This window comes from Aptenodytes forsteri, unplaced genomic scaffold (genome assembly GCF_000699145.1).
Source record: "Aptenodytes forsteri isolate BGI_AS27 unplaced genomic scaffold, ASM69914v1 Scaffold132, whole genome shotgun sequence".
In the NCBI taxonomy this organism is placed as follows: domain Eukaryota; kingdom Metazoa; phylum Chordata; class Aves; order Sphenisciformes; family Spheniscidae; genus Aptenodytes; species Aptenodytes forsteri.
Genome location: NW_008795520.1, coordinates 2,549,930 through 2,566,550, shown reverse-complemented (window position 1 = coordinate 2,566,550; position 16,621 = coordinate 2,549,930). Strand labels below are relative to the sequence as shown.

General features: G+C 36.2%; 1 protein-coding gene across 1 annotated transcript in view; it reads right to left on the bottom strand.

Moving 5' to 3' along the window:
- Positions 1-14,544, bottom strand: part of NUP133 (nucleoporin 133) — a 35,286-nt gene extending 20,742 nt beyond the window's left edge. Inside the window, exons 1-12 of the mRNA XM_009281781.2 lie at positions 14,462-14,544; positions 13,851-13,969; positions 12,949-13,052; positions 11,772-11,879; positions 9,891-10,022; positions 7,207-7,377; positions 6,403-6,558; positions 6,239-6,309; positions 5,506-5,653; positions 4,444-4,591; positions 3,568-3,725; positions 2,271-2,362 (exon numbers count right to left, since the gene is read on the bottom strand). Coding sequence (XP_009280056.2) covers positions 2,271-2,362; positions 3,568-3,725; positions 4,444-4,591; positions 5,506-5,653; positions 6,239-6,309; positions 6,403-6,558; positions 7,207-7,377; positions 9,891-10,022; positions 11,772-11,879; positions 12,949-13,052; positions 13,851-13,969; positions 14,462-14,544 — 1,490 coding nt within the window. The remainder of the gene's footprint in view (positions 1-2,270; positions 2,363-3,567; positions 3,726-4,443; positions 4,592-5,505; positions 5,654-6,238; positions 6,310-6,402; positions 6,559-7,206; positions 7,378-9,890; positions 10,023-11,771; positions 11,880-12,948; positions 13,053-13,850; positions 13,970-14,461) is intronic.
- Positions 14,545-16,621: the final 2,077 nt, after the last annotated feature.

Genomic DNA, 16,621 nt, shown 5'->3' with positions numbered 1-16,621 from the left:
CCTCTGGATGGCATCCCTTCCCTCCAGCGTGTCGACCGCACCACACAGCTTAGTGTTGTCAGCAAACTTGCTGAGGGTGCACTCAACCCCACTGTTCATGTCGCTGCCAAAGGTGTTAAATAGCGCTGGTCCCAATACCGACCCCTGAGGAACACCACTCATCTCTGGTCTCCACTTGGCCATGGAGCCGTTGCCCGCAACTCTTTGAGTGCGACCATCCAGCCAATTCCTTATCCACCAAGTGGTCCATCCATCAAACCCATGTCTCTCCAATTTAGAGACAAGGATGTCGTGCAGGACAGTGTCAAATACTTTGCACAAGTCCAGGTATTATTATTATGATTATCAAGAGAATTATTGTTATTTAAGAGAAAAGATTCATCATACAGAGCTAAGTCTGGATGTCTCTGGTAGCTAAGTCACCAAATTTCTATTGCTTGCTTTAAAATCCTCTCAAGAGTACACGTAATCACTCCCACAAATGGCAATAGAGTAAAAGCTCTCAGGAAAATGCTTCAGCAAATATAACGCATTATTCTTATTTCCTATAATTTCAGAGAATCCTATTCTATTCAGGTCAATAAGAGTAAGAAGTATCCAAATGCTTAAACCTCCAACGTATGAAGTTTTACTGAAGAACTCTATGTAAGAAGTATGCAATATTCACAAAAAGCACTGATTTGATTTTGTGACTAAAAATTATAGTATTCCAACTGAGAAGGGATACCGTGATTCCAATACATTACCTGATTTTGGAAATATTTATACTTTTCATGAGACTTTCAGTTTGAATGTTTATATGACCAAGATATCTTGAAATGAAAAACAGCAGTGCATCCAGAAATTGCACAAAGGTTTACTAAAGCAAACTATACTTTTAAAAACTGGAATATACTGAATCTTCTATTAAACAACCTTCTATTATTTGCTCGGCATCAACTGCTTGGCCATCTGGACAGGCCATTGCCACATCTGTTCTGTGGAAGATTTCTCCGTTCATTTTACCATACAATTTGTCTGGAAAAGGTCTGAATCAATACTATACACATCGAATTATTTCTTCTGGTTTCATAAATAACCCAAATTTTAATCAAATTAACATTAAACTTTCATACTGTTTCACACTGTTTTCCTTACTACCTCCTACTTTCTTCTGACCCTGTTTTCAACCCCCTTGTTCACATCCTCAGTGATATCAACTTTCATATTCGTTATCTGTGCTCTCAGACCTTAGCTACTCCAGTCACCTCAGGACTACAGCCATCTTCAGCAGCAGTTCTGTTTACTGACATGTCCACTTGTGAATACATGTAGATTTTCTTTCCAAATTCTGTGCATGTTTACAGATCTTGTCTTGATATCCTTTATTATATGTGCCTAATCCCCTTCATAATCTTCTACCTCACATGCAGCTCTATGTCAAAAGCACTCCTACTTCCTGTTATCTTAAATCTGTTCTTTCCAAGTTTTAAGACTAAGGAGATTAGTCCTAAGAGGGTTTGTGGGTTGGTTGGTTTTTGTGTTTGTTTTTTTTAATAAATATATATTGAAAACAATCCCCTTTAAATATAACTAAGCTAAGTCTACAGCTCTGTTTATCTTCTTACCTCTCCTCTTCCTCCTTTGTTTACATCACTCATCTCAACATCAAACCTTTCAGAGGCATTGCGTGCCTCCCAACAGTCAAGTTGCTTTAATCAGGATAGTTTGACGAACAGTGTATTTCCTCCCACTCCCACTCCCCCCATATCAGTCAATCTAAAAAAAGATATCATCTTGCCACAGAATCTGTCATGCTAGTTATTCTTTGTGGCCACGTAAATAGTAATTAAACATATTCGAAAGTATTACTGAAAACAGCTATGCAAATAAAAATGAGGAAGAAAATGAAAGAATGTTTTTTAACAAGAAAACACCACTTACTAAAAGAATAAAGAAGTCAAAATAACAAAGTTTAAAGTTGTTTCACTGGCAGTAATGTAACATCACAGAATTTACTGGCAGTAATGTAACATCACAGAATTTACACAGAGTAAGCAAAAAGTTATTGAGATTGTAGAAGTCTGCTCCTTTCTAGTGCACGTATCACTTCTTCACTAGCTCAAGATTTATCTAACACTTTCCTAATAAAGGTGTGCACGTGTCATTAAAATAGCTTTAATTAAAACAGCACAAGAGTATCTTTACCAAGACAATCTCTTACTCAAATATCAGAGTGCCTTCAAGAATAGGAAACAAACAAAGCCTTAAAAAACAAGTGCAATTTCTACCTGCAGTACTGTAGAAAAGCAGCTTTCAGTAATTTAGTCTTATCTTCTTGAGCTATAATTTCTAGCCTGCCAGTTGCGTCAAACGCAGGACTCTGAAAATGCAAAGTAAAAACTTCAGCTGAAAGACAAATATCAATCATCATTATGAAATGAAAACAATTTTTCTAAGTAGCAACAACATAGATTTAAAATAAAAATGCCACCTGGAAGCAGTTGTGTTTATTACACCAAACATAAACCCATTAAGCAGTTGTGTTTATTACACCAAACATAAGCCCATAAGATACATTACAATGAAAGTCACACCGTGGTTTGACCTCAACCATTTTAGTAAAATTCACACAAACTGCAAAGGAACTTAGGGCAACTTGTTTCACCAGTCAAACTTTTTATGGTAATTTTAAACATTTTAATATTCAAAATCAACATTTTGACAGAAATTAAAAGGTATTCATGAGTACTATCACCCACAAAAACAATATAAGTGCAGACAAATCTAAATAGAGATTAGTTCAATAAGAAAAATATAGTTCCATCTGAGCAATCACCACAAAGTGGAAGACCACTAAAATACTAGTTAATAATAGCTGATTTAAAGGTGATTTAATTGGAATAAGGATTGAAACTCACTATTACCCCATAGAAATATTCGCTAATTTATATTGTAACAACTTTTCTATCCTTCCCTCCCACTCCAGGGACATCTCCAGGGCACATACATTTTAAACAGAACACATTCAATGTAAATAAGAGCTTAATAAATGCACATTGCACAAAATATCGACAAAAATACTTCAACATTTTTATAAGACTATATTAAAAAAAAAATATATAACAGAGCAGAAACAATATTCAGCCACTATATAGCCCTTCTCAGCTTAGCTTCCAAGCTTTTCACAGCGCAATAAGAAAAGTGTCTCATGCACAAAGGAACTGACACAAAAGACTGAAGAAACCATACTGATCAAAAAGTGAGAACAAAGTCTGAGTCTCTGCAGTAGCGTTATATCAGGCCTAGTGACATATAGTAATGCATCCATGTGAAAAAAAAAATACAAATTTCATAGAAATCTCAACTTCAAAACAAAGGAAAACAAAAAAGTTACTCAAACTGGCAGATGTTGTAGAATTTCTTAGGTTTTGAAAACTGCCTTCATTACAAGTGTTTGAGTCTCTATTTAAAAAAAACCTTTAAAACTCAAACAAGCTAGGATTTCCACAGTGAAAATTCAAAACTGCCAGAAAAACATTTTATTTCTACCCTCAGTTTTCAACCAGCCAAGCAAACAACCATTACCTCACTTCTTGGTCCAGCAACAGAAGAGGACAGGGAATCTTCAAGGTCTTCAGGAAGCACAGAAATGTTTTCCCTGGACAAGATGGTGATAAGTCCACTTTTTTTGGTAAAGAAGATGGGGAGGCTAGTACAGGAACCTGCTCCTAAAATGCTATCTCCTAAGATGAGGGGGGGGGGAGAAAAAGAAAAAAAAAAAGGCACGTAAATGCCACTAATTCAAGACAAAAATGTAACAGCTTTATAGACAATTATTAAATTTTGTCATGAACCAACCAACCGTAACTGACAACTGCACTTGACTTACAGAAATTGTGGATACTATTTGCTACTCAAGATGCAGATTTCCAGATACTGCAAGTTTAAAAGAAAAAAAAAAAAAGAAAAAAATCTAGATTCAGGTGATTCAAATTCTACCTAAGGACCAGTGTGCGCATCCTACTTGAAGATGCCTCTGAAGGTCAAGGATGACATACTTAGAGGCAGCTGACACAGGCACCTAGTATGAATTTTAGGCTGACACAAAGTTAACTTCAAGAAAGAAAAAAAATTTAAAAAATCCACAGTGAATGTTGGGGGAAAAAAAAAAGGGGCAAAAAAACCCCACAAACAAAAACCCCACCCTTTCATACACCAAGAGTGAGGATCTACTTCATTTTCATCCGAAACGCTGTAGAGTAAGCAGTAACAATACTGGATGTCACGTCAGTGCTTTCTCCATACACTCATGAGGAACTCCCAACTTGAAAGATTTAATAAAGAGAAAAAGGAGCATAAATATATAAATGATTCTGCCCTCTGAGAAATCTAAATATTGTAAAAATATTCAATGAGAAAGTATCAACGAATTGTGATTCCCCCGCTGCCCCCGCATGTTACCTTGTATGCCAAATATGATTTTCTCCTGTGGTAAAGAAATTCTTCCAGTTCCAGTGGAACAAGCAAACACTTCATCTTCCTTATAGAGGTAAGCAGCATGGCTAAAATAATCTGGGACTACCAGACAGCACAACACTTCCTCTTCTGACTGAAAGAGTTACATATGAACAATGTCACATACGTAATCAAAACCTTAAACAAACATCTAACATTTTAAAACCTGATCTGAGTTGCCTGAATTTGTTTTAATTTTAAACAAGATATGGATGTAACTTATAACCTAAAAAACCAAACAAAACCACTTTTAATTTGCCCTAAAACTTAAGATCCTGGGTTTTTTTTCTTCCATATATTTTTTTCTTCCATATATTTTTTTTCTTCCATATCTTAAATTCTTGCTAATTTCACATGGAGAGATAAGTAAACAGGTCAATTATTCTACAGTTTTCACACTCTCCTTCCATCTTAAGATTCAATTTTAAGATGCCATTACAGGTAGAGGGGAGAAGGGGAAGAGCAGAAGTTGTTTACCAAAGAAAGTTAATACCCAAGTTTATGCTTCCAGAAGAGAGAGCACAGACGAGGTACACTAAGGACAACCAACGTGTTCTCCCCTCCCAGCAAGCCAGCTGTCTAGCAAGGACCAAAATACAGGTCTCTCAATTCCTTGTCCTGCTACAAGAGTCTGTCAACACAGCCTGAGATCTGTTCTAAATAGATTGCATGAGTATACCATAAAATTACTCTGTAGAAACTTTCACAGACAGGACAAAAATTAAAATAAATCAGTAATAATCAGATGTTTAGACTTCTATTTTTGAGGCTTTATCATCTTATACTTTAAAATGTAAAGCATAAACTTTACATACAGTTACTATTAAACATTAAAAGATGCTAGTACACATTTTCCTCACAATACTACGAATAAATACTTCCAAGAACAACCTTAAGACAGAGGACTTGATTTTTCCTTTAGATGAAAATCTGATAGCTGATTTATGTACAGGAATATTCTGAAACACTGTGCATTCTTAACTCAGTTTCAGACCCTCATTTGCATACCTGAAAAGATGGATTATACTGTGTGACCTCCACAACAACATCATCAGACATCTGGTAGCCTTTATCTTCTACTGTTATCAGAGTGTAGTAGACAAGACATGGACGATCTCCAGGATGCCATGCTGCAGCAAGTATCACCAGTCCATCACTATTCAACAACAGGTATCACACCGTTGAGAGATGATTATTACATATTTTACTTGCTCAAACTCTACCACTCACAAAAACAGATATTTAAGTACAATCACAAATAAGTATTTTCCAATACCGTATTTTTTTAATAGAAGGAAAGACTATACTATTTGTTCTTTCAAGCTGTTTTATTAACAGTATTCATACTGCAGCACAAACTGAACCAAGGCAGTTGTGATTTTATGCAATTAAATTAAATACAAGAGATTCTGAATTCTCTGCACTTGCTGGAACAAGTTACAATTGCTTACTTGCTGCCTTTGTAACATCAAGACAAAATGAATACCCAAACCTGATAAAATGACACTAAAAAAGTGAAAGGAATTATTCTTAGGTACAAACTTGTAATGCTAAAGAGATGATAGCACGAAGTATAGGATAACCTAGTTATCTAATATGACGTGCTTAGTTTATCAACAGTGACACTCAAGTAAAATTAAATTGCAATAACTTACATAAAGTTTTTGCAAGAAAACAGAACACTTTAGTTAAACACATCTCATTAATGTAAGTCTTACCAAATGCAAGCGTATTTCCTTACCGATTCTGTTGCAAATCCATGTATTGTATATTTACTCCTCCTTTAATATCTTCATAGTTACTTTCAGAACCCTAAAAAAACAATACATCTGACTTATAACTATATAACAATAGGCTATTAATTAAACAAACACATAAACCCTTTCCAGGTGAGTTGGCTCTTACCCAAATTGCATCTGTAATATGTTCTTTCAGGATTCTGTTGATATCCCAGCTGAGAATATAACGTTCTGATGAATCATCAATCTCCCATTTGTTTAGATTCAAACTTGTTAGCATGTAAAAGCTTGATCTCTCTTCGTCCCAAAGAACGCTAGAAATCTGCATTTAAAAAAGAAAAATCTAAAAAGGTTAAAGCACAGCCTTAATATTTGGCTACAACAATCTACACCACTCTCAGTCCACAAAAAAAAATCACTTCCTTGGGCAACCTACACAAGTTACATTACAAGATAAGAGTATTAACAATAATTTCCAAGACAAGTCTTATTTTATAGATATAAGAACATCTATAGTAAGTGTGTTTCTTATACTTTCTTCCAACTTCTGTGGAGTTCATTGACAAAGCTCAACCTAATCACCAACCCTTGGCAACACTAAATCAGAAAAGTAAAATTACAGGTTACTGTTAGTTTCTTCAAGTAGTGGTGAGGCTATTACTAGAAAGAGGCAAGACTTTGAATCATTGCATACTCCCCAGGAAGAAGTACTACTTTAAAGTCTCCTTTTATTCAGATCTAAAGAGCAAGCCAGCATTCTCCTTTACAAAGCATACAGATTTATTTGGTTTCTGTCTGTCTTTCAAATTTCAAAGAAATAGAAGTAAAATAAATGACTTGAGTCTTGTCTCTCTTTTTGGTCATCATACATCCTTACACAGTCTTTTCTTTTTTCTGTCTTAAATACTGAGGCTATAAATTACAGAGAGAAATTAAAGCAGATTACTATATGAATGTTTTTCAGGCTTACCATGGCATCATGTCCAGGAGACAATATACCCAGAAGAGAAGAAACCTTTCTACCAATTCCAGAAAACATGCCCTGACCCTGTGGCAGGGCATGCTGATGAATCTTGCCAGAACTATCTGGTATCAATCGAACTAGCTGGCCTCTGGAGGACGATAAAATAAAGCTTCCTCCCTAACAAAAAGAAAAAGCAACTATATTAAAAAAATAAAAATCACATTCCTGAAACAATTCTATTGCCAGATAAAATTCTTTATGTCAGCTCATAAGGGTAAACACTAAACAAGAACAAGACACAAGGCATCCATAGTACCTGAGAGCTAACAAAGAAGAAAAAAAAAAAAGCAGTTATCACATAAAAAGGCTGCTTAAACAAACTTTCCACATCATTCTCTATGCTTGACTCAGTGCAGCGTACACCTCACAGTACACTTTCTTTAATTTTAAACCATATTTTTGAAAAATATGAAAATATATTTAATCAATCTCTACAGGTACTACTACATGTAACATTCATATGTTGAACTACAAATTAAAAAATAAATAACATTCATCTTGCATGTGTGCATTTAAAACCTGAAGTGTTATTAAGCACACTATAGCTTTTTTTTTTTTTTAAATAGCATCCTATCCAACAGGACACTAATCTAAATGAACTGCATATCAAATCCTCCATCTGGTTATGTCAAAAAAGACTGGCGTAGGTAATTAAAAAATGAGTAGTGCATTAGTTAATGTGTAACTGAGAAAAGATATCACAATGCTAGTGTCAGACCAGGAAAGAAAACAATATGCAGATACAAAGAAAGAAGTTGTTTTCTGTTGGGGTTGTTTTGGTTGGTTTTTTTGTTGTTGGTTTTGATTTTTGTTTTGGTTTTTTTTAAGAAATAATAAACATTAGCACTAAGTCAAACATCTGACTGGTACTTAGGGCTGGCAGAGACTCATTTTCTTATTGCATCCACGAAACTCCATTTCAGTTTAACAACAGAAGTAAAATCTCATTTAATCCTAATGATGAAAAATAGCGTTACCTTTGCACTAAGAAAATGTGAAAAGTCTTGTACGTTATGCAAAATATGCACTCCATTGTAGGTGCTTATATACCTCATTTAGGAGGCAGAGACTTCTGTTAGTGCATCTCTTGCCTGTCCTAACGGGTGCCTCTACATTAGCACTTTAATTAGTATCAAGAGCCTGTTTCTGAAGCGACCTTTTCTGAAGCAACCCCACACACTACCTGCTGGATCACGTCACGTCACGTCACAGAGCAGTCTGAGTGCACCAGCTGTACACCCTTTGAATGAAACTAAGCTGAAAGAGGGGCTCTGACCACTAACAGATATTCATTTCATGCAGCTAGGCTGGAACTAGTTTAAAGTAACAACCCCCTCCCCCCAAATGGCCAGGGTAGACACTGGCATTGCCTCAGCACTAACCTTGTTACTTTATAGATTCTCAACTATTGCCTTTCACTACTTGCCAACATAGACGTAGCCTTCATGCCCTCTGCGACCAAGGCATTAAAAAAAAGGTGCCTTCAATTCAAAACTGACCGAAGTTTGTATGTTACAGGGAACAAACAAAGCCTGTTAGATATACAACAATTTTCAAAAAAAAGGAATGCTAAGGGCCTGAAGGTTGCTGAAAGAATGAACTGTTCTGTACAGGAATTTTAAAAAAAAGCACCATTTTCATCATCATACTACATAAAATTTTGCTAAAGGTTAAATCTGCCCAGTGACAGGATGACTAATTAAGTACAGTTGTCATACACGTAATAATGCAGCTTTAGAACATTGATTAATAAAAGGGTTCTGCTCTGAAAAAAAGAAAAAAAAGTTCCTCTAGCTCTGAATTCACACTGATGTCAATGTTTCAACTACAGGTGTGATAAGACCTTGCTTTCCTCATCTTGATATCTGAAACTTGGGCACAATTCAACTCTAATAGGGTAGACACGTATTAGTGTTTCTTAACATCTTGAAACTCTTAGGAAATCTGTTAGGTTTACAAATGTTTATGACATGCTGATGCCCTAAAATAATATTTATAATACAGGATATGAACAGTAGATGTTGAAAAGGTCATGAGATAAAATGTAATTTAATTGATAATAACTACTTTTGAAGATAACACATACTGTAACACACATTGAATTTTTGGATATATTCCATTTTGAGAGTTTTCCCCATTTAGGGACATCAACAGCAGAAAACAGAATTTCTAAGAACAACTCATAATATACTTGTTCATTACTTTCATACAGAAATCTCTCAAATTCCATCACTAGTGAGCTATACCACAAGACGCTGAGCATGTGGTCTGCGGATTCAGATGAAGTAGTTCTCTGTTTTTGTGATAGCAGGGTTTCTACCACTGGGAGTAATCGCAGTAGTAATACTGACACTCCTCATAGGCTGAGGTACCAAACCAGTCCTGTCAACCTTGTGGTTGAATCCTGCATGCTTCCCCAATTTAACATTATTGTTTATGACTACCAGTCATCTCTGCTACTTAAGATCATCACACTCATCAACAATCTCTGAAATTACTCCTCAGAATGTTTGATACGTTTGCTTTGCAACACTCATTGGAGATTTAGGACTGATAGTGTGGAGCATGCTTTTTAATTTTTAAATTAGGAATTAAAGCAGTATTTTAACATAAATCATACTGTACCGTACCTTTACTGCTGTTAGGAAACTGCACAGAGCGCCTCCAAAGTCTGTAAAAGTCTCCGTATAGGAACCTTCATGTGCAAGGTTGGGCCAGTAGCGCACAGAACCTTCGCTGGTAGCAACCATTATTGCCAGAGACTTGAAGTGAGAAAATAATTAACAGAACGTGCAAGATAATAATAATCAGACTGCAGCTTTAACTAAAACATGTTATTTTACATATCAAGATTGTGGGTGACAAACACACAAAAAAGTAGTAAATACATATGGATGCACACTGACAAACCCAGAACTGAACTGCAAAATGATTCTGTAGCATAACTTAATACGTGCAGGGAATGTTATACTCGCTTATTTTGCTAACAATAATATTTTCTACTGGTTCTTGCTCCTGATAATTCAGGGTCTGCTATTGAAATGCAAACAAAACTTACAGTTGCAAGACAGAAAAGAGCCTGTGGAGAATTCCAGATGCCAAGAGTTATAAGCCACTATGGAAGACTTAAAATGCAGACTGTAATTTAACGAAGAAGCTGCTCTAGTGTCATTAAGAGAAATACCAAATCACACGGTGGCTCTTCTCTTCATAAAGACATAAGCCCACAGTGTGCCTACATTAGGGCTTCTGACTTGGGAAATCACTCAGATACCAAATTCAAAGCGTGAAGCAAGAGACTGTGTTCAAGTAGAGATTTAGACAGAAAGCATTGTACCTAATCTACTGGTTGTTGAAAAAAATCGCAGAACAATAGAATAACTGTAGCTGAGAGCTGTTACTGAGCTCCTTGGAGTTTTCTAACTGATTTTTGACCAGACACAGATCTTCACAAAGGAAAGCAGTTGGCTAATGAACATCATAACAATTAAAAAACCACCACAGAATAAATTGTCTTCTGTGATTCCTGTCTGTTATTTAATAATTTTCATTTTAGTGAAATATTTTCTACAAATAATATTTCTACTTCATTCTGTAAAATCATAGTATCTATGCATAGCTCACAAGCTGAAGAAAGATGAAATAAAAAAAAAAAAATCTTGGTTTAGGTATATTACTTCCTCTTAAGCTTCTTTAGGTATGACTAAGTCATAGAGCATTTGGAGTTTTATGAGCTAATCACAAGATATTAAGATTGCTTTTCATCACCTGGAAGTGTAATACAATAACAAGTCAAAAGAAAAGAACTTATTACATATCCTGTGCTGCTTCTTCCTTCCAAAGACAACTGCCTATCCAGTTTTATTAGAGCACCACATATATTAACTGAAAACTACACCCAAACTGAAAATGAGAGCTTCTTGTCTTCATGGATGATAGTAACAGACACATTAACATATTTTCAGAAAACTTAACTGATCTTCAAACCTCACCCTCTAGCACAGTATGTTACGAAAAGGCACTTAGGAAAGTAATCAGTCAAGACAGATTAAATCATCTGCCTTCCCCGTGCCAGCTTCCTGGCCAAGGGATGGTGCTGGTGTTATTCTTCTCATCCATGTGTACTCAGAATTAAACCACTGCTGACCACCTTTTTTCAGCCAGCATGCATTTAAACTGCACTTGCTTAGACTGAATATTTGATTGCCCTGGTGTTTGTTAACACAATACTTCCTAGTTTACTGTATTTTTATTTGTTATGAAAGCAGACCAAGTAATCCTTAGGAAAACTATTATTTAGTCTGATCCTATAACATGTACATGGTGTAATTTGAAAAGACTAGCAGAATTTTGTTTATTACAAACATATTTATTGCAAACTATCAATCCTGACCTTTTGAATAGATAGCACAACACCAAACGCAGTTTTCAAATAAGTACTTGATAAAATAGGATATATTCAAAGTTACTCTAAAAGTATTTTTAAACACTAAAATTTAAAAGCTGATCACCTGCAGAGAAGGTGCTTCACCTGAGGAACTGAGACAAGATATAGCTGCTAAACTAGAACTCCACTGGAAGTCACTGGGTGGCAGCTGCAGTTCCTTGCACAGAGATAACTGTAAGAAACAAACAGATACCATAATAAATATGAGACTGGAAGAACTTATTCCTCTGCCATAAGTCTTTAGACTTTTTGGCCCCGCTAAGAATTAATTTCCAACTAGCCCAGACACTGTGTAAGGGAACCAAAAGAATGTCACAAGACATTTTCAGCAAGGTTGTCACAACCAGCAAACAGCTAAAAAACACCTACTTGTACATTTTCAAACATCACTGTTTTTCTTTAGTTATTTCTGAATGTTTCTCACAACACTACAATATTGAATTATTTCTTTCAGAGGTGCAATTATTTGACCATTCCTTAATACAATATGCTAACAAGGCAGCAAAACAAAATTAAACTAGAAGTGCTTGAGAAAGCTCACTAGGTATTAACAGAGTGGATAGGGGAAACGCTTCCCCCCCCCTCAAAGTTAAACAATCAGAAAAATTTTAATCCCTTGAAAAATCTCTACAAGTACCAGAATGTGTATACCTGACACTCCACTACATGTGCAGAATATGTATAATTAACACACATTGCACTAATTGAAAGATACTGATTTTGTAACTACAGGTTTCCCCTGACCATACTTGCTATTCACTGAAATGACGCTGAAAGAAACACTGCCCAGAGGGAAAAAAAAATTCTTGACATAAGAAACCTAGATGAAACATACGTTCAGCACAGCTGAAACTAACCTTTTTTTTTTTTGACAAGTTGAAAATCAGTCCCAGAATAATCTAAACCCATCTGTCACATATCAACTAGTTTTTAACTATTAAAATAAGCTTTATCAAGACTATCTAACATAAGAAACACATCTATTAAAAAGCAAAGAATTAACCTTAGTGTTAAGGTGACAATTAAAACTGAAGAGAGGAATATAACAAAGTTAAGCTCCCTCAAAAGCCTGAGTTTCAGTTACTGTTGCTAGTATGACTTCATACCAACCCCACTGCTTTTGGGGGAAACCAGACGAACTCCAATTTATAAAGAAACTCTTGCTTTAAAAAAACACAACTGAATAACTTGTTCAACTAGCATAAAATATAGAAGTTTTTCCATCTTGATCTTTCAGTTACCTTAGCTACTGGAGACTGACCAATCTTCCAGATAATCAGCCTCTCTTTATGGACTAGCCAGGCCCATCCACTTTCATCCACTTGAACACTCAGCTGGTCATCAGCTACACAAAAAGTAATTTTTTTAAAGCATTCAGATTTTTTAAAACACTGCAGAGTAACCTTAAAACCAATAAACCTTCATTCTCATATGAAAATAAGAAATATATTTTCTATTAAATTAAATTCCATGTTAGAATTTCCATGTATTTGATTAAGATACCAAATTACCACATATAGTTTAAAAATCCATTTGACAAACGCTCAACTTTTGAGAGTGAAAAGCAAGACAATCCTAGAAGCTATTTCCATCAATTTACAGCAGATTATAATAGCTTTGTAAATTGCTCAGCAATTTTTAAGATACGCATTTTTGGTTCCTCTTATATCTACTATAAAAAGAAAACTTATCCACAGGGAGAAATTGCTTAGGAGACCAATTTCTTGAACTCAGGGAAAGGTTTGTATCACTGGGGCTTTTAGAAGTGATAACAAATGTGGATTAAAAGAAAAAAAATTAGAGCATCCACTCTAAGTCACAACAGAACGAAAACAAGTGAAAAAGGTGAGAAAGAACCAATAAGCAAAAGTTACTAAAAAACTACTATTGGCTTTCTTTATAACCTTGGACTTTACGGTATATTGGTTAAGACAGCACCTGAAGGATATTTACATGCATCCATACCCACCATGGGTGTTATTACAATTATAGTTACATAGTTAACCAAGCTGGAGTCAAACCGAGGCACAAACATTTCAGTTTCCACTGTAAAGTCAGCATTTAAATGGCATCAACAACATGTTAACACTTCTCTCACCTGTCAATTTTCACGAGAAATATAACAGATAAAATCAGTTCTTACCATCAGCCTTCTTCAGGGCTTCCATAACCTTAACAGGCAGAGAGGATCCAAAAGCCTTAACATCATAGTTAATAGTCTCACTTGCTGAGGGATGCTGGATAACTCTGGTAGGAGTCGCTCTTAAACAAAAAAAAAAAAGTTATAGTTAGTTTTTTATTGTTTCAACAGACATTCACTTCATTAGTATCTGGTTAGAAATAGTTGTGATGAGATGGGTTTATGTAAAATAAACGTGGTCCCTCTGGGAGCACCATCTAAAGCAGCAATTTGGTGGCCTCCTTACAAGTTGTTAGCTGTCACCAAGTTCCTTTATTTTTTAAAGAACCGATTTTGAATATGCATTCCTCCCCCAGCAACAAAATCACTGTCCAACTTCTCTACGTTCTGGTTATCTATAGAATAAAGCTACCCACAGTGCCAGGAGAAGCTCAACAGAAGTTGGTCCCTGACTGCAGGGCCTGTTTCCATCCCCAGTCCTAACACTGCTGGGCAGTACACACTGTGCGACACTTTGAACACCCGTGGCAGGTTGGATCAGCTAGCACTTCTGCTGCCCTTGTTTCACTGTGGAGACTGCAGTTCTTATCTGTTTCAGTCATTATTTGTTTCACAATATAATTTCTAAAAGCTGCTTTGCATCTTCCCCCACCTTCTCTCTCTGGAACAGCATAGGTCTGTCTTGTCTTTTGAACATGGTTAAGTGGGTAAATTTCTCTGCTTTTAGAAGATACTGCCCTTTTTTTATTTCTCCTCACAAGTAAAATGATGTCACAGACCTCCCCAGTGTGAAGTGCCAAAAGATGATGATACACAGCTAGAAGACAAGCCTGACACCCGGTTTGGAAAAACACCGTATTAAACAGACCTGAAGTAAAAGTTTCCCAAAACTGAAAATGGGCAATCTTGTTTATCTCAACAACAAATAGCTGCTCCTGAGAAAAGAGATTCTGAAATTGATCTGGGGCTCGTATTAAATCTCAGTTTTGATTCATATGGAAGGGAGAAGAGGGGAAGCTGAGGAAAGGGTGGGGAGAACCACGTAAACTTTGACAGTTTTATCTTCTTTTTAAATACAAAGGTTCTTATATTTTCATATTTTTCCTATACCAGGGATACATCTGAGGAACCCTCAAATTCAAATGCTAGTAAGAGATATTTATAACACTGAACATGCGGTATTGTATATGTATAGTTTTAATGTACAATACCACTTTTAAAGAACCTTAAAACTGTTCAACTATGAAATGTTTTAGTCAGAATCTGTTACCATGAGAACAGAGTATATGAAATATCCTACAAAGAATCTGAGAGCACCTGAGAAACCACAGACTAATAAAGTCTTACTACTCCTGTAGGAAAGTAAATGAGCAAAATGAGTAAACATAGATTAGTAACTCTCATAGATTTTTTCTTTTTTTCCTTTTCATACAGAAAAGTCATGCCTAACAGTTCTATCAGAATTTTCTGAAAAAAAGGCAGTGAATACAATCCAGACAATATTAAGTACTTCAATTTCCCAAAATCTTTCAAAAAGATCCCTTATCAAAGATTCCTAAAGAAATCAAGCTGGGAGGTATGAAGAAAAGTCTTATTTTGTAGACCAAACCCTGTATAAAAGAAAGCAATAAGCAAAAATAATACAGAGGAAAGAAAGGCTAACTTATACACTGCAGGAAAGTTTCCCTTCTATAAATCTGCACTGGCATCTAAAATCTTCAGCACAGTTGTAAAAGAAACCAACTACCAGAGTGACAGCGTCTTGACAGTACAATATTTTTTAGGACAGTCAAACAGAATATCTGACTTACTAAATACAGGCTAAAAGGCAAAACAGAAAACATCATGACAACTCCGCTTCTTGAGTACTAGGGTGACCTAGCATGCACACATCTCAAAAGGATATTGTAGAAAACCTACTGAAAAGAGATTTAAGGATCATCAGGGATACAGAATATCTTACAATACATCCCAACAGAAAAACAAATGGTAAAACTGCATTCGTGAAACAGTAATGTTGTAACCTACAATGGCTTGAGCATGCAAAAATGAGGCAGAGTTTGCAAAGAGAGACGAAATATTTTGTTAAACCTTCTTGTATAGATAGTTGAAAGCAAGAGCTTTCAGGCAGAGCCCTCTCATTAGGCTCATTTAGAAGCATGCCTTGATACATTTACTGAGGCACAGGATCAATATAATCTAATTGCTGACTCTTACACATGACCAAATGACACTTTTTCCCCTCCTTTTACTCAGTAAGGTCAAATGATTTTATCTAAAAGCCTCCGTGTCTGCATCTGGGTTTTGGCTGTGTTTGTAAGACTCGAGGAAGAGATTCAGACGGCAAGCACTTGAACACTTGGCTCTTTTTTTTTTTTAAATTATGATACTTTTTTGCTACTTTTTTAAATCACTAGCCTAACTTCCTATTAGCTCTCTCAACAATTAGTGCTACTTCAGCAAACAGAGAGCGAGTCCGTTCAGACCCTCAGTAATAGTAATCTAACTGCGTATGACAGACTCTCGCCCCAAGTAACAACCGAGCAAGTCTCCCCTGAGCGACGAGGCGGATGACGGGACTTGCAGCCAGTCTACTCTGCACGCCTGCAGCAAGGGGCAACGCCACTTCTGGTCGCTGTGGCTCTCCGGTCTGGTGGCCGGAGAGCGCCCGGCGGAGGAGCAGAGGCGCCCGGGGCACACGCCGCCGGTCAGCTCTGCACGCTCCCTCCCCCTCCCCTCAGGGGGCCGGGAGGCCGCTGCACCACGGGCAGCGG